This window comes from Dromiciops gliroides, chromosome 4 (genome assembly GCF_019393635.1).
Source record: "Dromiciops gliroides isolate mDroGli1 chromosome 4, mDroGli1.pri, whole genome shotgun sequence".
NCBI lineage: Eukaryota > Metazoa > Chordata > Mammalia > Microbiotheria > Microbiotheriidae > Dromiciops > Dromiciops gliroides.
In genome coordinates, this window is record NC_057864.1 from 266,578,296 (window position 1) to 266,603,215 (window position 24,920).

At 36.8% G+C, this 24,920-nt stretch overlaps 1 protein-coding gene across 1 annotated transcript; it reads left to right on the forward strand.

Annotated features, from left to right (window-relative positions):
- The first annotated feature begins 4,837 nt into the window (after window positions 1-4,837).
- Window positions 4,838-24,635, forward strand: GLYATL3 (glycine-N-acyltransferase like 3). Its single transcript, XM_044003419.1, has 5 exons — window positions 4,838-4,915; window positions 9,734-9,841; window positions 14,420-14,546; window positions 21,370-21,493; window positions 24,221-24,635. The coding sequence occupies exons 1-5, from the start codon at window positions 4,838-4,840 to the stop codon at window positions 24,633-24,635; spliced, it is 852 nt and encodes a 283-aa protein (XP_043859354.1).
- Window positions 24,636-24,920: the final 285 nt, after the last annotated feature.

The following is a 24,920-nucleotide window of genomic DNA, read 5'->3' on the forward strand; positions in this document are numbered from 1 at the left end:
TTAATCATATTAAATGTTAGTAAAGAGAGAGAGCACATGGCTCAGAATTAGAGTTCAGAAGCCCTACATTACCTAGATAGAGAGGAGAGTGAGAAGGGACCCATGGCTGCCTCTTTCAGAGTCTCAGCCAACAGAGAGAGCAAGAGAAGAGACAATAAGAGAAGAGAAAGACCCCTGCCTCTCCCCAAGTATTTTTATCCTCTCTCAGGTAGAGGTGGGTCACTGCATATTGATCTAATCTAACTGGCCAGTAACATTTAAGTCCATTGATTGACATGGCTTGGGGTGGGGGTGGGGGGGTCATCCAGGTGACTTAACTTCCTTTAGGTACTCAGGAAAGTCAATCTACATTTCTTTTGCAATTCTACTGGCTCTGGGCTGGCCCTGGGAAATCAGACTGGCTCCAAGTGAACAGAATGAATGTAACAAAGATTAGAAGGAAAGTAGAAAGCTAGGAAATAATCTCTACAGCAAGTTTCTCTGATAAAGGCCTCACTTCTCAAATATATAGAGAACTAAGTCAAATTTATAAGAATACAATCCATTTCCAAATTGATCAAAGAATATGAATGGGCAGTTTTCAGACTGAAAAAATCAAAACTTTCTATAAGCATATGAAGAAGTGCTCTAAATCATTTTTGATTAGAGAAATGCAAATTAAAACAACTCTGAGGTACTACCTCATACCTATTAGATTGGCTAATGTGATTAAAAAAAGGAAAATAATAAATGTTGGAGAGGATGTGGGAAAATTGAGACCCTAATGCACTGTCAGTGGAGTTGTGAACTGATTCAACCACACTAGAGGTCAGAGCAGAGACAAGATGGCAGAGGAAAGTCAGTAAGTTCTTGAAGCTCCCCACATGATCATGACAAAAACCTCCAAATAAAGCCATAAGACAATTCCTGGAGCAGTAGAACCCACAAAAGGATAATGTGAGATCATTTTCCAGCCAAAGACAACTTAGAAAGTTGGCAGGAACTGTCTGTTGTACCAGGGTGATGGTGAAGCACAACCCCTCACTGCATTTGCAATTACAGCCTCAGGCTGGCCAAGCCAGAGAAAGAGACCCCGCCAGAGCCTCTAAATAAGCTTCTGGAACTCAGCCCACAGTCTGGTGATAGGGCTGAGCAGTTGGCCAGGGGAAGATTACAGGGGTCTCTGCTGGTGCTGAGGCAGAACTCGGTTGTTTTACCCGTGCTGGGAACCAGAAAACAATCTTGAGTGGTAGAGGCCCAGGTGGGGAAGGGGCACAGGCTCACCAGAGCTAGCAACCATGGTGAAACAGAATTTTGTTTCTGGGTTAAAGAGCAAAGAGACCTGGGATTATATACAGACCAGAGCATAGGCCAGGCTAGTGGAGAACCTACCTCTCCTTAAATCATATCACCTGGAACCCCCTGAAGCTTCAGACAGTACACCCTGGAAGTAGTGCCCCACTTTAAGAAGGAGTCAAAAGTCGAGAAATAGGTTGGCACAATGAGCAGACAGAAAAAGATGTGAACCATAGAAAGTTTCTTTGGTGACAAGGAAGATCAAAATACACCCTCAGGGGCAGCTAGGTGGTGCAGTGGATAGAGCACTGGCCTGGATTCATGAAGACCTGAGTTCAAAGCCGGCCTTAGACACTTAACAATTACTAGCTGTGTGACCCTGGGCAAGTCACTTAACCCCAATTGCCTCACCAAAAAAAAAAATACACCCTCAGAGGAAGATAGAAAAGTCAAAGCTCCTAAATCTAAAGCATGCAAGAAAAATATGAATTGGTCTCAGGCCAATAGAAGCGCTCAAAAAGGACTTTAAAGATAAAGTAAGAGAGGTAGAGGTAAAATGAAAAGAGAAATGAGAGAATGAAGGAAAGTCATGAAAAAAAGTCAACAGCTTGAAAAGCCAAATGGAAAAGCTCTCTGAATAAAATAATTGCTTAAGAATAAGGATTGAGGGCAGCTAGGTGGCGCAGTGGATAGAGCACCGGCCCTGGATTCAGGAGGACCTGAATTCAAATCTGGCTTCAGACACTTAACACTTACCAGCTGTGTGACCCTGGGCAAGTCACTTAACCCCAATTTCCCCACAAAAAAAAAAAAAAGAATAAGGATTGAACAAATGGAAGCTAATGACTTTATGAGAAATCAAAACACAATAAAGCAAATCCAAATGAATGAAGTAATAGAGGGAAATGTGAAATATCTCCTTGGAAAAATAGCTGACCTGGAAAGTAGATTGAGGAGAGATAATTTGAAAATTATTGGCCCACCTGAAAATCATGATCCAAAAAAGTGCTTAGACATCATCTTCCAAGAGATTGTCAGGGAAAATTGCCCTGATGTTCTAGAAACAGAATGTAAAATAGAAATTGAAAGAATCCACTGATCACATCCTGAAAGACATCCCAAAGGGCAATGGAATTGGAATTACAACCAAAAATCACCTACCCAGCAAAACTATGTATACTCTTTCAGGGGAAAAAATGAGACTTCATTGAAAAAGAGGACTTACAGGCATTCATGATGAAAAGACCTGAATTGAATAGAAAATTTGACTTTCAAATACAAGACCCTAGAGAAGCATAAAAAGGTAAACAGGAAAAAGAAATCATAAGGGATATTAAAAGGTTAAACTGTTTACATTCCTACATGGGAAGATGATACTTCTAACCCATAAGAACTCTTTCCGTATTAGGGCAGCTGAAGGGAATAAATTTAGACAGAGGGTATAGGTGGAAATTGATTATGAAGGATGATATATGTAAAGCATTTATTTTTTGTTTATCTTTTTTTTTGCAGGGCAGTCAGGGTGGGGTGGCATGCCAGGGTCAAGCAACTGGTGAGTGTCTTGTGTCTGAGGCTGAATTTGGGCTTGGGTGATCCTGGGTCCAGGGTGGGTACTTTGTCCATTGTGTCACCTAGCTGTCCCATGATGACATCTTTAAAATAAAATTAAGGGGTAAGAGGATTGCACTGGGATAAAGGGAAAGGGAGAGGTGGAATGGGGTAAAGTATCTCACATAAAAAAAAGCAAGAAAAAGCTTATGGAGTGGAGGGGAAGATGGGGGAGTAGCAGGGGAGTGAATGAGCCTTACTCTTAACAGAATTGGCTCAAAGAGGGAATAACATAAACACTCAAGTGGGTATATTTTGCCCTGCAGGGAAAGGGGATAAGTGGGGAGGGGTGAAGGAAGGGAGGGCAGATTGGGGAAGGGGCAATCAGAAGCAAAACACTTTTGAGAAGGGAAAGGGTAAAAGAAGATATAAAATAAACATCACAGAGAGCAAGTAGGGTGGAGGGAAACAGCAATAGTAACTGGGAAAAAAATTTGAAGTGGAGGCAAAAGCAATGTAAGATGGGGATGATGGTGGTGGTGGTGGTGGTGGTGGTACTTACTTTGCTGGGCTGTTGTGAAGAAAATTCTTCATCAGGTATAAGGTACTATATAAATGTTAGCTATTATTGTTGTTCCAATAATGAACCTCATGGGTGTTCTTTAAGGAAATCTCCCTTTAAAGTACTATATAAATGTAGTTTACTATAAAAAAAAAGATGAGCAGGTTACTATCAGATAAACCTTGAAAGACTTACATGAGCTGATGCAAAGTGAAATATACTGTATACAAAATAACAACAGTATTGTAAGATAATCTGCTGTGAATGACTTAGTTATTTTTCAGCAATGCAATGATCCAAGACAGTTCTTAAGGACTTATGAAAAATGCAATTCATCTACAGAGAAAGAACTAATGGTATCTGAATATAGATGGAAGTCTATTTTGTTGTTTTTGTTGTTAGTGCCTTTTTCTAAATGTTTTTTGTCTGCTATGTTTTTTCATGACTGCACATATATAACATTGAAAATTGTTTGAGTTCTTAAGGGGGGATAGGGAAGAAGGAAGAGAATATGGAACACAAAGTTATAAAAATCGATGTTACAATTTGTTTTTAAATGTAAGGGAAAATTCTAAATAAATAAATAATAATAAATAAATTGGGGGTGGGGCATAGTAGAGGTCAATTTGCAACTATGCCCAAAAGGCAACCAAACAATGCATACCCTTTGATCCAGCAATTCTACTACTAGGTCTGTATCTCAAAGATATCATGAAACAGGGAAAATGACTCACATGTACAAAAATATTTATAGCAATTCTTTTTTGTGGTGGCAAAAAAAAATGGAAACTGAGGTGGTGACCATTAATTAGGGACTGGCTGAACAAGTTGTGGTATATGAATGTAATGGAATACTATTGTGCAATAAGAAATTATGAGCAGATTTCAGAAAAGCCTTGAAAGACTTGTATGAACTGATGCAAAGTGAAATTAGCAGAACTAGAACATTGTATATAGTGACAGCAATAATGTAAGATGATCAACTATGAATGACTTAACTTGTCTGAGCAATACAATTACCCAAGATATTTACAAAGGGCTCATGATGGAAAATGCTATCCACATCCAGAGAAAGAACTGATGGACTCTGAATGCAGGTTGAAGCATACTATTTTCACTTTATTTTTTGTGTTTTTTCCCTTTTGTGTTTTTCCCCACAAATGTGACTAATATGGAAATATGTTTTTACATGATTGCACATAACTATAACCTATATCAAATTGCTTACCATTTTAGGAAGAGGGAAGGAAAGGGAGGGTTGGAAAAATTTTGGAATTCAAAATTTTATAAAAATAAATGCTAAAAATTCTTTTTACATATAATGGGGGAATAAAATACTGTTAACTTTTTTTTTAAATAGTCAAAGTCTGAATATAAATTTTTTTAATATAAATTTTCATGTTTTGTTTTTTTTTATTAGATGCTGTATTGTTCTTAAGAGCTCTGGAGAAGATGATATTGCTCAATTGTTCTACCAAACTCCAGATGTTAGAGCAAATGCTAAGAAGTAACTTTCCTGAATCACTCAAGGTACCATATACCTTGCATTTTCTTGATGTGAGGTAGCAATGCCAGATGCCTGAGAGAACATACTGCAGTGTGACTATATGAAAATTATTTAACATCTCTGGGCCTCATTTTCTTCATCTGAAAATGAGGATATCTGCCTTGATTATGTACAGATTCATGAGATTCCAATTAAATAGTACATGTATGATATTTGCTATGGTTAAAATGGTTTTGAGTCTTCAAGACTTCTTAGTTTTCTTGATACCATATATGCAATTTAGGTAGCTATCAGCAAGAAGACAATGGCCAAAAAGACAAACTTACTTAAGAATTATCTTTCAGAACATTTATCATTTGACCCAGTTATATATAATTTTCTAGCAAAAATATAATTGGTAAAATTGTATAAATATTGATTAAATAGTCACCTTTGTATGTTAATATTAATAGGATAGGGACTGTTCTTAGGAGTCAATTCCCAGAGTAGGAATCAATTCAAATCAGTATTTACTCTGTAACTTAGTCTTAGAGAGTCTAGAAAACTGATAGGTCAAGTTATTTCCCCAGGTTCACTCAGCCAGTATGTTTTAGAGGTAGGTCTTAAATCTACATTATGCCACATTGCCTCTCAATAAATATTATTATATACACATATAGCAAGATTTCTCCTCTTCTCATTTTGTCAAAGATTCTTATTATGATTCTAATATGTTTAAATAATTACCTAATAAAAACAAATGTTTATTAAGGAAAGGCTGTCCAGCATTAAACATTTAAGAGTACGTTGTTAGTTACTAGGAGAGATGAGTTTAAATAAACCATAGTTCCTATCCTCAGGGAGTCTATCGGTTATGTAAATATTTAGTGGGCAGCTAGATAGTACAGAGGATAGAGTGTGAGACCCTGTAGTCAGGAAGACTCACCTTTATGAGTTCAAATCTAGCCGTAGACACTTCCTAGCTGTGTGATCCTGGTCAAGTCACTTAACCATGTTTGCTTCAGTTTCCTCATCTATAAAAGAAGAAATGGCAAATCACTCCAGTATTTTTGCCAAGAAAACCTCAAATGGGGTGATGAAGAGTCTGACAGGACTGAAACAACTGAACAACAACAAAACTATTTAGTAGTTAGTATAGCTAGTAACTTAAATAGTTATATAACTAACTATAGTTAACTCTTAATCATGCTTCTACAAGTCCTTATTCCTTTAGTTTTTTTTATTTGCTTACCCTATAAAATGAATACTTAATGTTTAAATGACTGTTACTGAAGCATGTTTCCCCACAGGCTTTAAAATCTTCTCTTCTAATCCTGAGGCCAGTCATTTGCTGGGGGGGGGGGGGGTTGTCGTGATGCAAGGGTCTAAACTTGAGTTTCAAAAGTGGTGTTACAACTTTTCACTTCAGAACTCTTAATTCATCATTTGGAACAGAAAAAAAAATATGTTAAACAGTAGAAAACCAAGACTAAAGGAAAGAAGTTACAGAGAAGAAGTTTTTAGCTATATATAAGGAAAAACTTAATAGCAAGCAGAGTTGTCAAGGAATTCAATGCATTAATTTGTCACAATGGTAAAGAGTACCTCACCACTTGGATACTTTCAGGTAAAGTCTGGATAAACACTTGGTGATGTTTTAGGATTCTTGTGGGATGGCATGGTCTAAATGCCTTCTGAGTCTCTTCCAGCTCAGAGTTCTTATGATTTTGTAAAGCATAAGTTAGTATTGTGATATTTATTGGATAGCCTTAGTTTCTTACTATACTTGACACATGACATTTTCAACCTACTAGAATTTTATGAGTTTAAAGTAGATGAATATTACCTGCTTATTAATAAAAATCATTTAACATTTGGGAAGGCTCTCTCCATGAAATGGACTTAATGAGAGTATTAATGAAGGGAAAGGTAAGAGGCTCATAGATTTAAATCCAGAAGGGACTTGAGCATTCATCTAGTCTGACACCCTCATTTTACAGAACAGGAAATCAAGCCCTAGAAAGGTTAAGTGGTTTGCCCAAAGTCACACAGTTTGCAGGGCTCAAACACGGACCTGTCGGTATCCAGCCTCATTCCCTATGCCTGGTACTATGCTGCCTCCCAAATGAAGGTCTGATCCTCTAGGGCCAAAACAACTTGGAAAGTCACAGAGACTACAATAAAGGAGTGATTCAAGGAGACAAAAGCAGATTGACTTAACTATCCTCTAAACACCCAGGCCTAATGTCATGAAACTCACAAAGAAAATGCCTATGGAAGTTATCCTTTTAGATGTAAAGGGCACCAGAGAAGAGAACTTTTTAACTGTCATAAAGTGGAAGCTTAGATAAACAGTGTCATTGGAAATGTTTGAAAAAGAAATGGGCCTGGAATAGTGAAAGAATGAGGGTTAATATACAGAGAGGTGGACAACTGCATTGATACTCATGGAATATTAAAAGACCTAGCAAAAGGTCTCTAGTGCTTTCGGTGTATCCACTATTGAATTTTTGTGAGAGAACAAAGGAAAAAAAAATGTTCTACACTACTGAAGGGAGTATCTACTGGAGTATTTGGAATTGTAGAAAGCCTCTAAAGTATAACTTTGTGATTGATCTTATAATTTTATCCTATAAAAGTTTGAACCTTTACACAAACTTGTTATATCTTTCACTGATATACAACCATATTTTATTTAGATTTTTCCCTACTCAACACTCCCCCAATGAAAATGCTAAAGTCATCTGACATATATGCAAATATATACATATGTGTGAGTATATAATATATATGGCATTTTAAAGGTTGTAAAGTACTTTACATAGCTAATGTTTATATATAGTACTTACTATATACCAGGTACTGCCAAGCACTCCCTAATTATTATGTCATTTGATATATTCTCTTACTGGATTCTTATAAGAACTCTGTCAGATGGGTACTCTATATTTCAGTAAGCCTATTAACTCATACATACCTATACATCCTGAGTGATTCTCAATTCATGTTGTCCCACAAATGAATGAATCAATCAATAAACACTTATTAAATTCATACTATATGTCCAATACTGTACTAGGCACTCAGGGTACAAGTACAAAAAAGGGAAATAATCCGTATTACCCAAAATCTTAAATTTAAATGGGAGGGGGCATCTAGGTGGTGCAGTGGATAGAGCACCAGCCCTGGATTCAAGAGGACCCGGTTCAAATCTGGCCTCAGACACTTAACACTTACTAGCTGTGTGACCCTGGGCAAGTCACTTAACCTTCATTGCCTCACCCCCAAAAAAAATTTTAATGGGAGAGTACAAAAAGTATATAAAATACAATATAAATTGTTACTAAATAATAGCCTTTATATAGTGCTTTGAGGTTTACAAAGTACTTTATATATGTTATCACCTTGGATTCTTACAACAACCTTGGTGAGGTAGGTACTAGTATTATTCCCATTTAACAGAAAAGAAAATTGAAGCAGACAGAGGTTGAGTAACTTGCCCAGGGTCACATAGCCAGTACATGTGTGAAGAAGGATTTGAATTCCTGTACAAGTTCCATGCTCTGGGCCACCTACCTTGTAAGTGAATTATAAAGTGAATAAATGCAAATATGTGCTAAGTAGTAAAAGAAAAATAAGGCAGTTTAGGAAGGAGGACCTTAGCAATTGGGTGATCAGATTGGGAATGGTTTCATGGAGAAAATGGCATTTGAGCTGCTTCTTAAAGGAAGAGAAGGACAGACTATGGACCTTTCTTAAATTCACAACATGATTTGAATACAAATTGAGTATATCAGTTACTCATCAGCCTTCTTTGCTCTCCTTATGTAACCAATCAATTGTTTTTATTCCAGTCACGTTTTCTGTTGACCTCCCTTCTATCATTTCTCCTACATATCATGCCCATCATATGTCTCTCCATTGCCCTTGGAGTGATATTCAGTCTCAGTTATTCAAAGCTTATAATATTCCATGATGCATCCCAAAATTGAAGAGGAGAAAGAAAATAGACAGAATCACCTCTCATTTCTTTTATGGATCCCAGTTTTCTCCCCGAAACAAGGTCCCATCCTATTAATATCAATATTCTTCCAGAGATGTACAAGGAAGTCCCTATGGGCACTCTTATACCCATTTTATAGATGAGGAAACCTGAAGCTCAGAGAGGTTAAGCAATTTGTCCAGGGACACACATCAAATAAGTATAAGAGGGAGGAACTGAGCCCACATCTCTCCTCATTATGAGTCCAGTGGTCTTTCTGTTTTTTATAGTGTTCCCATCTTACTTGACAATCTCAATTGGATGATAAAGATGCATTTGTATTTGACAGTTCTCATTAGATCTTAGGTATCAGATGCCAATCATAAGGGTGCTTGACACTACTATATTATACTTTATGACTCAGTCATCTCAAGAACCAACTTCTATTTGAAGCCTTCCATTTCCTCCCAACTGCTAGTGTCCTCCATAAACTATTTTGCATTTATTCTGTATGTATTTATATATGTATATGTTGTCTCCAACAATAAACTGTAGGTTACTTGATAATAGAGACTATTTCCTTTTTTTCTGTATTTGTATCCTCAACACCTAGACTTGGGACATAGAGTTCAATAAATGTTTGTTGATTGATACAAAGTAACATAGGATTGCATAGATCTGGCACATGTTTTTTTTTGGGGGGGGGGATACTAAGAAGATGGACAGAGAAGCAGGAGAATCCATTTCCTTTCCATTTTTCTCCTTATTATCTCAGTGGTAAAATTGTTATTGCTCAGTAGGACATAAAGAATACCACTTCAATGAAAGGCATTAATAGTTGGATTTTCATTTACATTCCTCTCTGGATTTCTTGGCTCAGGTTTATGGAGCAGTAATGAACATGAATCGTGGAAATCCCTTTCAGAAGGAAGTGGTACTAGATGCATGGCCAGACTTCAAAACTGTCATCACTCGGCGTAAGAAACAGGTATCTACTGGTATTGCAAATCAGTTTATAATTGTGTCGTCCGGAGAGCAGAGAAGGACCGTAATAACAGGGGGTGGATGACATTTTGGAGGGGGGGAATAGGGATTAGAATCACTCAGAAAGAAAGGAACAAAGTCAGTGACCAGGCTAATTTTATATGCTGTCAAGTGAAACGGTTATCAAACAAAATAACACATAACTATGTAATGATTGGAATGACACCACCTGCTGGAGACTTACCTCCACCATGTCCCCATGTCCACCATGAGGAGAATGCCTCTGAGGGCAAGGCCATGCGGCTTTTCCTTGGATGCCTCTTTACTCTTAGCAAGCTGGTTATCTTTTATTACTCTGAATCATAAGAAGGAATTCTTGTGCCCTGGTCAAAGTAGCATGTGGAGGTTAGGAATGAGATGGGAAAGAAAAAAAAGAGCAACACAGAAGACAGTCTAGTCTGATGTAATTGGACTGGAAGACTGTTGAGATTCTGGCTCTAATCCTCCTCCTCGCATTGTCTGTGACCCTAGAACCCCAACCTACAAAAAGATGTAGCTAAAGAAAAGTAGACCCTGTAAGAGAGGTGGACCAATGGGGGCCAATAGATGGGAAGATTTTCACTTGGAAGAAGTAACTCAGATGTGCAGCCTTGGGCAAAAGCCCAATAGATTCATCCTCTTTATGGACATGTTGTTAGAACTATGTTATGAAAATACTCTTTAGTTTAGTAATGTAGGGCTTTTCACTTATATGACTTTCCCCAGGATACAATCAGCAGTGCAGGAGTAGGATCAGAAAGCATAGTTTGGGGGGAGGTAGCCCAAGGTTGAAGTCTGTCAAGGTGTGATTAGTGATAAGACAAGCAGGCAAGGGATTCAAGGAAAAAGAATGGTGTATAGTTGAAATGGTTAATCACAGTGTAAAGATTGCAATTGAAAGAGCAGGAGAGCAGAGCAAGGATGATGGACTGGGACAACAGAGAGAGACGAGTACATATAGATCAGAATGATAAGAAAAATAGGCTTAATAGGAGTGAGGCAGAAGAAAAGATGGAAGAGTAGTTTGTCATGATGAGAGAGAGGAATTTCAGAGTTCTGGATAATGGGATTAAATGGGGACAGGGACTGGATTAGATTTTACTGGTATTGAGAATTTCCAGGTAAGGAAACTCATTCTACCAATGTCATTTGACACCTTCTCTGCAATTTAAAGTTGAGAGTTACCTAGAAAATAGAGAGATTAAGTTATGTGATCAGTGTCACACAGCCAATATGGAACAGAGTAGGGGCAGAACAGGCCTAAATTAGCTTCTTTGTAATTAGCAGTTATTTTCCTCATTCTGATCTTTGAGGGTAAAGGCATGACAAATTTAATCACTTGCATATTTGTTATCATTGTTGTTATTAAAGAAAATTGGTTTTTGTCAAATCACAAACACAGGGGAAATACTGAGATAAGAGATAATCCATGTGATCTATTTGTATATTTTTTACAAACAATACAAATAAGAATATAAAATACATTCAGAATTAAACCTAATTAAATATTTAGTTCAGTCCTGAGCATTTGATATTTAATACAATATAGACAAAGCCATAGCAAAAACTATATTTTGGGAGGCAGCTAGGTGGCGCAGTGGATAGAGCACTGGCCCTGGAGTCAGGAGTACCTGAGTTCAAATCCGGCCTCAGACACTTAATAGTTACTAGCTGTGTGACCCTGGGCAAGTCACTTAACCCCAATTGCCTCACTAAAAAAACAAAAAAACCCTATACTTTTTATTAATTTATTTTTGTTCTACAAAACTTGGTTAAACTTTTGTTTAATTTGGCTAATAATAATAATAATATTGTTTTTATACCTAATTATTCTTCTGCATGGCAGCCCCTCAAATACTTGAAGACAGCTATAATACCCTTTTGGTAACCTTAGTTCTTTCAAACAATCTTCATGTGGTAAGATCTTCAGGCTTGTTGTGATCCTACCCTTGTCTGGATGCTCTCTAATTTGTCAATATTCTGCCTAAAGCATGATCCCTGGGATTGAGCACAACATCTCAGATGTATTCTAGCCAGGACAGAGGATAGAAGAACTACATTTTCCTACTCCTGGACATTATGGCTTTTTAAGAATTCTTTTTTTTTCCCCAGGGCAATGAGGGTTAAGTGACTTGCTCAGGGTCACACATCTAGTAAGTGTCAAGTGTCTGAGGCCGGATTTGAACTCCGGTCCTCCTGAATCCAGGGCTGGTGCTTTATCTACTAAGCCACCTAGCTGCCCCAAAAGATTCTTTTTTTTAAAGTGACATAGGCTATACCTCATTCTCCCAGGGCCAAAGATAGAAAAAGGCGTTGTTGCTGGTTTAAGGGTTTAGGATTAATAGAGGCCTCCACCTAAGTGGGTATTGTGATCATATGGAACAGAATTAATTATACCCTTCAAGAAGACCAATGCCTGAGGGTAGGGGCTCCAAAGTCAGTGCCTGAGTGGCTATGGGACAGGAGCACTGCTCGCCTTGATCCAGTGCTGAAGAATCATTGATAGGAGGAAAAGGTACTTAAGTCTGAATCTTGGTATTAGAGTTGCTCACATGCTTGGTGGGTAATGGCAAGTTCCAGTGTAGTTGCAGTGACTCAAGTCAAAATAACACTCAATTCCAGGGCAGAGACTGCCATGAGGATAAGGAGTCATGGAGGAGGGTAGCACATGTCCTTCATCCTTCAAGTGTTGGCATCTCTTACTCTTGTGCACACCTTCTGACTATTCTAGATGCTCTCCTCTGGAATCAGCTCTAGCCTTTGATTATGAAAGTAGGATAGAGACCTAATACTTCTACAATTCCTCTGTTCTGCACCTCGGTTGGAATTCCTCATTTAGACTGCTCAGGACCTAGAGAAGTCATAAAAGCTTTTGTTAACCAATTAAATGCCTTCTCATATCATTTGCTCCTGTTTGAAAGCTCTGAGAGGCTTATTTGGCCTTCCTAGCAGTGCTGAAGAGTTACACACTTTACCATGGCATAATTAAGGAGACACAAAAACAAAACAAAACAATAAAACAAAAAACTTGACACTAGCCGTGTAACCCTGGGCAAATAATTTAACCCACATTGCCCGACAAAAAACCCAAAACAAAACAAAACATAATTAAGGAGTCAACAAAAACAGTGGATGGATAATCCAACCCCAGAAAGGGTGAGAGAGCTACTAGGTACATATCAGCAATCTCCCTGAAAGGAAAATTCAAGGAAGGACACAAACTCTAGAATATGAATTACCTTTCCCATTTAATCATTGCTTTAGAGACATTCTACTTTTTTAATATTGCCTAAAAATAGTCATGCAACACTTGTGTGTATATATACACAAATATATAAAAATGCACATATGTGTATATAATAACTAGAATTCATTAGTATCTACTAAGTGCCAGACACCATGGTAAGTGCATTATAAATATTATCTCATTTGACCCTCATGGCAACCCTGGGAGACATATGCTATTATGAACCTCATTTTATAGTTGAAGAAACTGAAGTGGACACAAGTGACTTGTCTCAGGTCACACAGCTAGTAAATGTCTGAGGACAGATTTGAACACAGGTCTTCCTAATTCCAGGCCCATCACTTTATTCACTGTACCATCTAACTCTGTGTGTGTGTGTGTGTGTGTGTGTGTGTGTGTGTGTGTGTGTGTGTGTGAGAGAGAGAGAGAGAGAGAGAGAGAGAGAGAGAGAAAGAGAGAGAGTTTATAAAAGGAGATATTTGTAAATGAAAGTGACAAAGAAACAAAATATATCAATAAATAAATATGTATATATATACACACATACACATTGGCACACTCCACATATATATGTATATAACATATATGTATCTATTCACCTACATCTATGTACATATGGATGCATGCATATCTGTATCTATATACATGTATAACTATATATACATATATAAACATATCAAAATATACACATATATTATACACATTCGGTTCAGTTGCTTTTCAATTGTGTCTGACTCTCTGCAATTTTATTTGGGGTTTCCTTGGCATATAATGAAGTGGTTTGCCATTCCCTTTCTTCTACAGCTCATTGTACAGACAAGGAACTGAGACAAATGGTTAAGGGACTTGTCCTGGGTCACACAGCTAGTAAGTATCAGAGGTCAGAATTGAACTCAGGACAATGAGTCTTTCTGACTACAGGCCCAGCACTCTATCCACATCTTATATGTCTTGTCTACATCTATACACATACATATATAAATAATACCTTTTGGAAGCAACTACTATAAAGGAGAAATTCTATTTAAGAATTTGGAACTGAGCAGGACATCAACCTTTAAAATTTGGATCTCCTATAGGTTTTTGTTTGTTTGTTTTTGTTTTTGTTTTTGGCGGGGCAACGAGGGTTAAGTGACATGCCCAGAGTCACACAGCTAGTAAGTGCCAAGTGTCTGCGGCCGGATTTGAACTTAGGTCCTCCTGAATCCAAGGCTGGTGCTTTATCCACTGCGCCACCTAGCTGCCCCCTCTCCTATAGGGTTTTTGTCAATTTCATGACTATATACTTTTTCCTAGGCTAAGACAGATGACCTGGACCATTATACCAATGCCTATGCAGTCTTCTATAAGGATTCCAAAGCTTATCGTAAGCTTCTAGAGGAGCCTGATATTATCAACTGGGAGCAAGTCTTTCAGATACAAGGTAAAGTCAAGTGTGTCAAAAGAGCTATAGACTCAGCAATCTTCCTCTCCCCTACTTCCATTCGTGACTCTGGTTTTTATTTTGTTTTTTGGAGGGGGATTAATATTTGTTTTTAAAAATATGTTTCTTTGTTATATAATGTAAAAAATTAGCTATTATATAAAGAAGATCCTTTAAATTATAATTCCTTTTAAAATTAATTTTATTTTTGGGCTGGACAATAAAGGCTAAATGCCTTGCCCAGGGTCACACAGCTAGTAAATGTCAAGTGCCTGAAGCCAGATTTGAACCCAGGTCCTCCTGAATTCAGGGCCGGTGCTTTATCCACTGTGCCACTTAGCTTCCCCCTATAATTCCTTTTAATAGAAATAATTTTAATAGCACCTGTTATAGATTTCATAGGTGTTCTCAAAAAGTAGATACATATAATATTATTCCTTTCTCATACTCCTGTACACAATCCCACTGTGGTTCTTCTCAGAATCTTGAAATGAGATTGATCTAACAGAGTAGTTTCATATTCTTCTGGGATCTCCATTCTTCGAGTACATTATCTCCCTCTTCTCACAAACATAGCAGAACAAATTTGTAACCTCGGTGCTTGATGATGTTCATTTTAAAATTATTTGCCCTTAAGTTGTTTTTTAGAAATCATTAAGCCTATGAAAAATCTTTGGTTCACCAAATTTGCATCAACCTAACTCATATTTGTCAATGTATCTTCCTTTTCCCCTTTGTTCTGGGGTCCTAATTTTGGGGTTCACAGAATGACCATTTGCTTAGAGAAATACAATCAGATTTCATTATAGATGGATCTGTGAATTGATCTAATTATTCTGGAAAGCAATTTGGAATTGTAAAAAATATACATATACATTTTAATGAGTAAAATGTTTTTTACCTTTTAACTCAGAGATTACACTGCTGGGAAGATACACTTAAAAGGTGAAAGACAGAAAACAAGGCTCCATATCCAAAGAAATATTAATGGTATTACTTTTCAGTGTCATTTAAAAAATAGAAATGAAGTATAAATCCATTGACTTGGGGAATAGCTAAGCAATTATGCCACATAAATAAATATAAAAGAATATTACTACACTGTAAGAAAGGATGAATATAAAGCATTCAGAGAAGAGTAAAAGGACTTCAGAATAAATAGAATCAACAAGACAATATACACAATAGCTACAAGAGTATAAATGGAAAGGGGAGAAAAACCCTAACAGTAATTATAATGGCTAAGCTTGACTTCGCCGTTAAATGGAGGATATGCATCTCCTTTTTTTTTTTTCACAAGTGAGGGAATATGTTTGGAATATTGTATATACTTTCAGACATGATGGATTTCTTGATTTTCCATATTGCTCCAGCCCCCCCCCCTTTTTTCTAATTCTTGTCCACAATATATGGCTTGCTAGTTGTTGGAGGAGAAAAGGATATATTTGCAAATGAAAATGACAAAGAAACAAAATACATCAATAAATAAAAGATTAAAACTACAATTAAGTTCTATAACTCTTCACCCAAATCACCTATAAATAAAAATGATTAAAGCTGGGTGTGGTTATAAATGTCTGTAATCTCTGCTAAGAGGAGTAGTTGAGGCTAGTAGATTGCTTAAACTCAGGAGTTGTGAGCTTCACTAGGGCTAAAGATGATTGAATGTTCACAATAAGTACAACTCCAATATACTGAGCTCTTCAGAAGAGAAGACCATCAGATTATCTAAAGAGGGGTGAACCAGCCCAAGTCAGAAACAGAGCAGGTCAAATTTTCTGTGTAGATGAGTAGTAGTATTGGCCCATGAGTGACTACTGCTCTTCCATCTTGTGTGAGATGAGGAGATTCAGTCTTAAAAACAAAAACAAACAAAAACAAATTATTAGGACAGAATATATTTGTCCTTTTGATTATTTTCATGAATCCTGCTACTTTCTGTTCTAGGGACTCATTATTTTAAGGCACTAATTCTTAAATATTTTGGTTTCAAGGCCCCTTAAAAATTATTAGTAGCTTCTCCCCTTCTTCCTGAAAGGCTTTTGTTTAGATGGAATATACATACATATGTGTATTTTCATACACACATATTCCACATTAGAAAATATTACATATATGAATATGTACATATATGTATATATATAATCACATTAGAAATTAGAACATAGTGTTTTATTCTTTTATTATGAAAATATTTTCTACCTAATGGACACACTGAAAGAGTCTAGGGGATCAGATATCACACACTTGCAAACCACTTTAAGGCTTTAAGGCCTTGGACATGATGGATGAGTGCTTACTACAATTATCTTTTCCACATTGCAACTTTTCCCATCATGGTTTTGTTATATCATGGGTTGGCATAAGAAATTAAATGGGAATTTGGGGGAAGTTTTGTGGAAACCACAGATGACACAGAAAAGGTTTTGAGACTCAGAAATATACAATATGTGTGTGTATGTGTATGTATATATATGTAGATATAGATATATTATATAACATCAACATATGTTATCTTTTAATACCATAATAATTCAGACTTCTTCTCTGATACAAAGGAAGGGCGCAAAAATTTTATGCATATTTTCCAGATCCAGGTCCCACGTGCCTAACCCCTGTGATGTGGAAGGGATAAGTGTATTACAGCTAACCTACATATCATTACAAAGATAGCCATTCTTTTTTTGGAACTAAGTTTGCAATCTTTGGCTGCATTAAGAGAATTATAGTATTTTCCCCTGTACCCTAGTCAGACCACATTTAGAATACTGTATTTGGTTTTTAAAGCTTCATTTTAGGAAGGACATGGGTAAACTAGAAAGCATCCAGAGGAGAACCTGGTGAAGAGACAAGTGTGGTGCAATGGAAAGAGCAGTGAGTCAAAAGACCTGCATCCAAATTCCTTCTCTGCCACAAATATCTGTATGACTCTGGACAAGTTCCTTGACTCCTCTGAACCATATCTTCCTCCTTTGTAAAATGAAGGGGCTGAAGTAGATGACATCTAAAATCTCTTACCACTCTAACGCTAGGATTCTAAGGGCCTAGAAACCATAAATGGGAAACATTTGAAAGAAGTTGGTAGGTCACCTGAGGCTCTTACAAGACATGGATTGCTTGGAGACCAGGGAGGAGGAGGAATATAAGAATGATTTTTAAAAACTGAATAATTTTTAAATGTATTACATATATACTTTGACAAAATTTGCATTCAGTAGAAAAATAGCTCTTCTATCAATGCCACTCAAGCTGAGATCCTCTTTTAATCCCCTTTCCCTCCTCTCCCCTCCCCAAGTTGCCAGAGGTGGGCTCTAGACTGTGGGTTTATTCAGATTTATTCAGAAGGAGAAGAGGGTGGTGTCTTGGTTGCCAAAATGTCTAATTATGGCTTAGGAAATTAGTGTATTTAACCTGGATATAAGTACTATGTTCCAGAATTTAAAGGGCAATTATGTAGAAAGGAGATTAGACTTGCTCTCTTGGGTCCACAAGGGGCAAAACTGACTGATGGATAGAAGTTTTGGAAAGGCAGAGGTAAACTTGTTTAAATAAAAACTTTCTAATAATTAGAGTTATGCAAAAATGGAATGGCCTGCTTTGGGAGAGAGTTGATTCCCTCTCAGTAGAAATGTTCAGGCAAAAGCTGGATGACTATTAATCAGGTATATAGTAGAGAGGATTTTTTACTTAGTCAATTGGCTGGACTTCATAGCCTCAGTCCCTCCAACTTAGATCTACGATACCTTGGGTCCCTTGTATTTTGTAGGATTATCAGGAATCTTTAAGGTGTTCAAGTATAACAAACCCATTGCACAGATAGGAAAACTTAGGACCAGAGATATCTAGTGATTTGCCCAATTATACACACATAGAAAGTAGCAGAACTAAAATTTCAAAGTCTCCAAATCCAATGTGTTTTTTTCTATTACTGTACTACTTCCTCTTACATCTCCAAATCCTTCCTTATTTCTATGAAATGATTTCAAATTTTAAAAAATGTTGAAGCTAATTTCCTTCCAACCCTTGCTTTATTCATCAGGCCCTGTTGTTCCTCATTCCACTTTCATGAAAAAGGAGGTGGTCCTGGCAGATGATAGATTAGAAGTATAGAATGAGTGAGATACATATTTTCAAATATTGTTTTGCCTGACTATAGTTATTTGTTACAATAGAGATGGGGAGGGAAAGTTAATAGGTAATGATGAAAGAAATAAAGGAAGGAAGGAAGGAAGGAAGGAAGGAAGGAAGGAAGGAAGGAAGGAAGGAAGGAAGGAAGGAAGGAAGGAAGGAAGGAAGGAAGGAAGAAAGGAAGGAAAAAATGAAAGAAAGAAAGAAAGAAAGAAAGAAAGAAAGAAAGGAAGGAAGGAAGGAAGGAAGGAAGGAAGGAAGGAAGGAAGGAAGGAAGGAAGGAAGGAAGGAAGGAAGGAAGGAAAGAAAGAAAAATAAAATCACAACTAAGGCACTAAAAAAACAAAAAATCAGAAGGGGACACAAATGGCAATTTTTTTTTGCTTTGGTAAATTTAATATACACTTTTAAGACAAACTGCAGAACAGATTATCATGGTTTCACATGCAGTCCTCATCTTTTGCTATCCTTTTTATATTGAAACAGTTAAGTTCATAGTAAAAATGAAAAGGAAGGAAAGGGGGAAGAATGTGTTTGTAACAATGATCAATCTCTTTTAGGGAAGCAGCTTTCCAAAACATATGGAATTATGAACTTTATTCAGGAGTCATAGGGTTCAAATCTCATCTTAGGCACTTACTAATTTTGACTGAACAACAAAGACCAAGTCACTGAAACTCTGTGTCAGGTTTCTCATCTATAAAGTGGGGATAAGAAAAATTGTACTACTTACCTACAGGCTTGTGGTGATAAAAGTGCTTTCTAAACCTTAAAAGTATGATTCAAGAATGGATTCTTATTTGTTGTCACATTTATGTCTTGGAAGTCATTCTTCTAAAGTATTGGGTGGTCTTGTGGGAACCAGGTCTCACGTGTGTGCGTGCGTGTGTGTGTGTGTGTGTGTGTGTGTGTGTGTGTGTGTGAGTATGTATGTGTGTGTGTGAAAAGGAGGCCATCTCCATTCATCCTTGATGTATATCTTGCCACTGAACCCAGATGGCTCCAGAGGAGAGTGAGATTGGTGACTTTGAACAGCCCTGCCTTATTTAAATCCAATTCACTGCAAGTCATGACATCATGCCCTATGTCATGGTCCTCTTTGAGAATGAAGAACAAACAACAACAGTATCTGGGGGAAAAAAGATACATTGCATTTGACACACTAACCTCTATTGCTTTAAGACAGCTGCATACCCCATAAAGCCCTAGATTTGTATTTGGAAAAACTGGGACTTAAATCCTCCACCAGACACTTATTAGCTGCATGGCCTTGGGAAAGTTATTTAAATTCTCTGGACCTTAGTTTACTCATCTGGAAAATGGAGGACATAATAATAGCCCTTTCAGATACTTACTAAACTGTGTGATACTGGGCAAGTCACTTAACCTCTGTTTGCCTATAAAATGGGAATAATAATAGCATTTACATTCCAGGGTTGTTGTGAGGTTCAAATGACATAATAATGTAAGTAAAGCACTTAGCACAATGCTTGGCATATAGTAAATGCTATATAAATGTTAACTAAATGATCCAGTCCAGTATTTCTTAGATATTCTGATCTCTACTATTCTGATATCTAACTCTTATTTTGTTATCTATTTTGTAAGCAGAAGTAGGAGACATATTATCTGCCATTGAAGGGCTTATAATTCTATCTTGAAAATCAGACTTAACAAACAAATAGAGCAAATTTGTTACTTGCTTGTTAAATTTAATAGTATAACAAATATAAATATAATAATACAACTTAAAGACAAACATATAACAAGTTCATGCATTCACATGTAATTCTCATTTTTGTTGTTTGTAAGTTGATCTGTTTGTTGATGATTGTTAAATTCACAATAGAAAAGAAAATGTAAAGAAAAAAAGGAGATCATATGAATATAGGCATTAATTAGAATAAAAATCTAGGTAGGTGGTACAATGGATTGAGTTCCAGGCCGGGAGTTTGGAAGACTCATCTTCCTAAGTTCAAATCTGGCCTCAGATACTACTTAACTCTAGTTGCCTCAGTTTCCTCATCTATAAAATGAGTTGGAGAAAGAAATAACAAAGCGCTCCAGTATCTTTGCCAAGAAAACCCCAAATGGGGTCACAAAGAGTCAGACATGACTGAAAAATTACACAACAGATATGTAGTTAACAAGTTTATGTTTTTATAACACTTTACTATCTACACAGCACTTTCACATATTACCTTATTTATTCCTCACTACCACCCAGTGAAGAAAATCCTGACAATCTTCATCTTAGTGGATGAGAGGGTGCATCAGAGAAGTCAACTGAATCTTGAGGTCTCTCCCCTAGTAGATGACTGAGTCAGAACTTGAAATTACATTCACAGAATCCTAGATATAAACCTGGAGAGAATCTTAGAGGTTAGAAGTTATTGACTTCTTGCTTTACAGATCAGGAAAATGCAGCTAGACAGAAAGTGACTCACACAAGGTCATGAAGCTAAAAAGTGCCAGAGTTGAGTTATGAAAAGAGTTTCTCTGACTCTAAATCATGCCACTTCTGATTGATTTTTTTTTCAGGTTTCAAGCTTAGTTTTCTTCCTGCTGCCTTCTGCATGTTGCTAAATTGTTTAGTACATACTCTAAGTACCATAAAAATTCTGTAATGAAGTTACCCTTTATTTCTCAAATAAAACAATTGTTTTCTTTGCCTTTTTTTATTCTTTCTTCATAGGACTCCAGGATGAGATATATGAAGTTTCCAAGGCTGTTGCAAACTTGAAACAGTTGGATGTAAATTTGACATCCTTTAAGGCAATTGAGTTTTCTTCATTCCCTATGCCAGATGTCAATTCCCGGTAGGTTAAGCTAGTTTTCTGAGTTTAGGGGAGGAGTAGCATTAAGAAAATATATGCAGCAGGGGTCAAAACATCTAAACCTTTCAAATTTTCACAGGTTTTTTTTTTTTTTTGGAGGGGTGAAGTTTATGTCAGTGAATTAAGGCTATAGCATTTTTTTGGCACAAAGTATACAACAACAAAGTTCTTAAATTTTTTGCTGGATTTTAAGTATGAATAGATTCTACATTGTCTATGGTAAGCTTCAAATCATTATTTTGCACTTGCATTCACATTACCCAATTTTGTAGTTGTGAGTCAAATAAAGAAAATATTAGCTGAGGTTAGCCTTTGTTTAGCAAGAATAAGTTGGGGGCAGGTAGATGGCAGGGGGCAGCTAGATGGCGCAGTGGATAAAGCACCGATCCTGGATTCAGGGGTACCTGAGTTCAAATCCGGCCTCAGACACTTAACACTTACTAGCTGTGTGATCTTGGGCAAGTCACTTAACCCCAATTGCCTCACCCAAAAATAAATAATTAATTAATTAAAAAATTAAGAATAAGTGGTTTAAATAGAATGCTGCCAGATACCTCCTTCCTAAGGTTGCTGAACTCCAGATAAGCTCCTGCCCCAACCCTGATCCACTCAGCATAATTTCCACTGAATTTATTTTTTAAACTTTGGAGCTGAGAGTACATTTCATGTTGCTTTCCAGAGTGCATTTTGTGAATCTTGCCAGGAATGAAAAATGCTATTTGGCACTCAGAGCATTAGCTTAACAAAAGCTTAAACAAAATTAGAAACCAAGGTTAAATTATAAATATGAGTAGTGGCCATTATCATCATGATCTTGTTCTCATCTTTTTTATTTGGTTATATATGGAATATATTGTTATCAATATTATCATTATGTAAGAATAGTCACTAGGACTTATTAATCACCATCTTGTTTTAATCTTATCCTGTATATTGTCCTGGGAGCTGAAGCCTTCTGCATAAAAAGTTAGACCAGTTAACTCTGGTAACCAGGCCACTGACCCCACTCATTCATTATTTCTTTAGTCTCCTACTCACTGAACAAAAGAAACAAAAACTGGGATACAGTGTCCTATCTGACTATAGCTACCTGGAGGATCAACTGATCTTAAAACATCCTACAACTACAGAACATTTTTTGTAGTTGACCATGCCTTCACCGGCAATAACTTTTCAGTCTTTGGATTCATATTTCCTGGCCTCTTTTGGTTACACTTCTGTAGGCCAAAGGCTAGATTGTTTTCTTGTTTAGTATTTAGATAGCTGACCTTTAACACTAGAGAGAAAGCTGGCAATGCAATGCTGGCACTTACTGATAGTCAAATTTTTTCAAGGTTCCCAGAAGGGATGCCACAGAGAACTGTAGGATTTGCTTACTTATAAGGCAATTGACATTCCTCTGTCTGAGATGACTTTGTAGTTACCAATATGGAACCTATTTTTTTAAAAAAGATCATAGAACAGCTAGGGACTTTGAATTAGAAAATATATGCCATGGGGCAGCTAGGTGGCACAGTGGATAAAACACTGGCCCTGGATTCAGGAGGACCTGAGTTCAAATGTGACCTCAGACATTTGACACTAGCTATGTGACCCTGGGCAAGTCACTTGACCCTCATTGACCCACCAAAAAAAAGTGTGGGGGGGGAATATATCCCTATCTAAATGTTGACTATTATTAGTACAGTATGGTAGATGGTAACTTTATTGATATTATTCTCTCTGAAAGTTCTATAATAACAGCCTTCCTGCCCATGATTTAGATAGAGTCCAATTCTTATAACTTTTTTTGGTGTAAGTTCTGTTCTTTCTACTTTTTCTCTCTATTTTTAATGAAATGGGAGGTATAGATTGAGATATAGGGAATTTGCAAAATGTTATATGTGACTATGTGGAAGCTCTGTGATTTCATCAGTGTGGGAAATTCCTGGTATGGGAACTTACTTGATAAGACCTCAAATTCTTAAAAAGGGTATTATCTGTACCATGGTGAGCAGTTCTTAATTATCATCAGTAACAGCAATATTATTTTCAGAACAGCTTCAAGAAAATGTTATTTTGTCCATTATAAATACCCAAATTAACTATAAAGAAGATATAAAGAAAGGTAATACATCCAGAGAAAAAACTGATAAATATAAATATATATAGAATAATTTAAAACACATTCATATATATGTATACATATACATATATGTGTGTGTGTATATATATATATTGTGTGTATGTGTGTGTGTGTGTGTGTGTCTAATGGTAGCCATCTCTAGGGTGGGGGGAGGGAAGAAAGAAAGAAATTTACATGATAATTTTGTTGTATGTTTGAAAGGAATAGCAAGTTATGCATAGTAGATTTGTAGTTTTATGTACAATCATCTTTTTATTGTATGGTGATGGAAATGTTTGTTTTATTCCATAAATTAAAAATTAAATAAAAAAACAGAATAAATGAGCTTATGTTAAAGCAGAAAGGATTTAGATTAGGTGTAAAGAGAAACTTATTGATACCAGAGTATTTTAAGTGCCTCAAAGGGGTGGCACATTGAACTGTGGAATCTATTTACTTGTAAATCAATTAAGCACTTTACTAACTTGACACTATTCTTGCCTAAAATGGTCTTATCTGTAAATTTGTATGGCAAGAAAGAAATGAACAGAATGATTTCTAATTCTGTGACTGAATTCTATCTAACATGCCACATTTTTCTTTAGAGTGGCGTCTTCTCCTCAGCTGTCTTACCTGAGTGTGGCTGAGGCTGATCTGCTAAACAGGACTTGGTCCCGGGGTGGAAATGAACAGTGCCACCGGTACCTTGCCAACCTAATCTACTGCTTTCCTAGTGTGTGTGTCCGAGATGAAAATGGCAAACCAGTTTCCTGGGCTATCACAGATCAATTTGCTACAATGATTCATGGTTATACCTTGCCAGAACACCGCAGGAAAGGTTATAGCCGGCTGGTATCTGTGACATTGGCCAGAAAGCTCCAAAGCCGGGGATTCCCATGTCAAGGAAATGTCTTAGATGATAACACAGCATCAATAACTCTTCTCAAAAGTCTTAATGCTCAGTTTTTGCCTTGCCGCTTTCATAGACTTATCCTCACTCCTAGGGCTTTCACTGTCTAGACATACCTATACCTAAAGCAGAATTGGCACTCTTTTTTACTTTCTCTGCCTACCCAATACTTCCTTATTTACCAGGGAATAAGGAATTGAAATGGAAATATGAGAGTCCTAATCTTGTCCTGGAAGAAATATGAAGACCTGGGAAATCATGATTCTTTTCTTCCCAGGTTCCCTTGGAAGCAATTAAAGGGGTCAGGAGCTACTAAAAAGTGGTTCTGTCAGCCATTCATAGGTACTCAGCTCAAGCAATTCTGTGTTCCACATTTTCATGGATAGGCTAAAGTG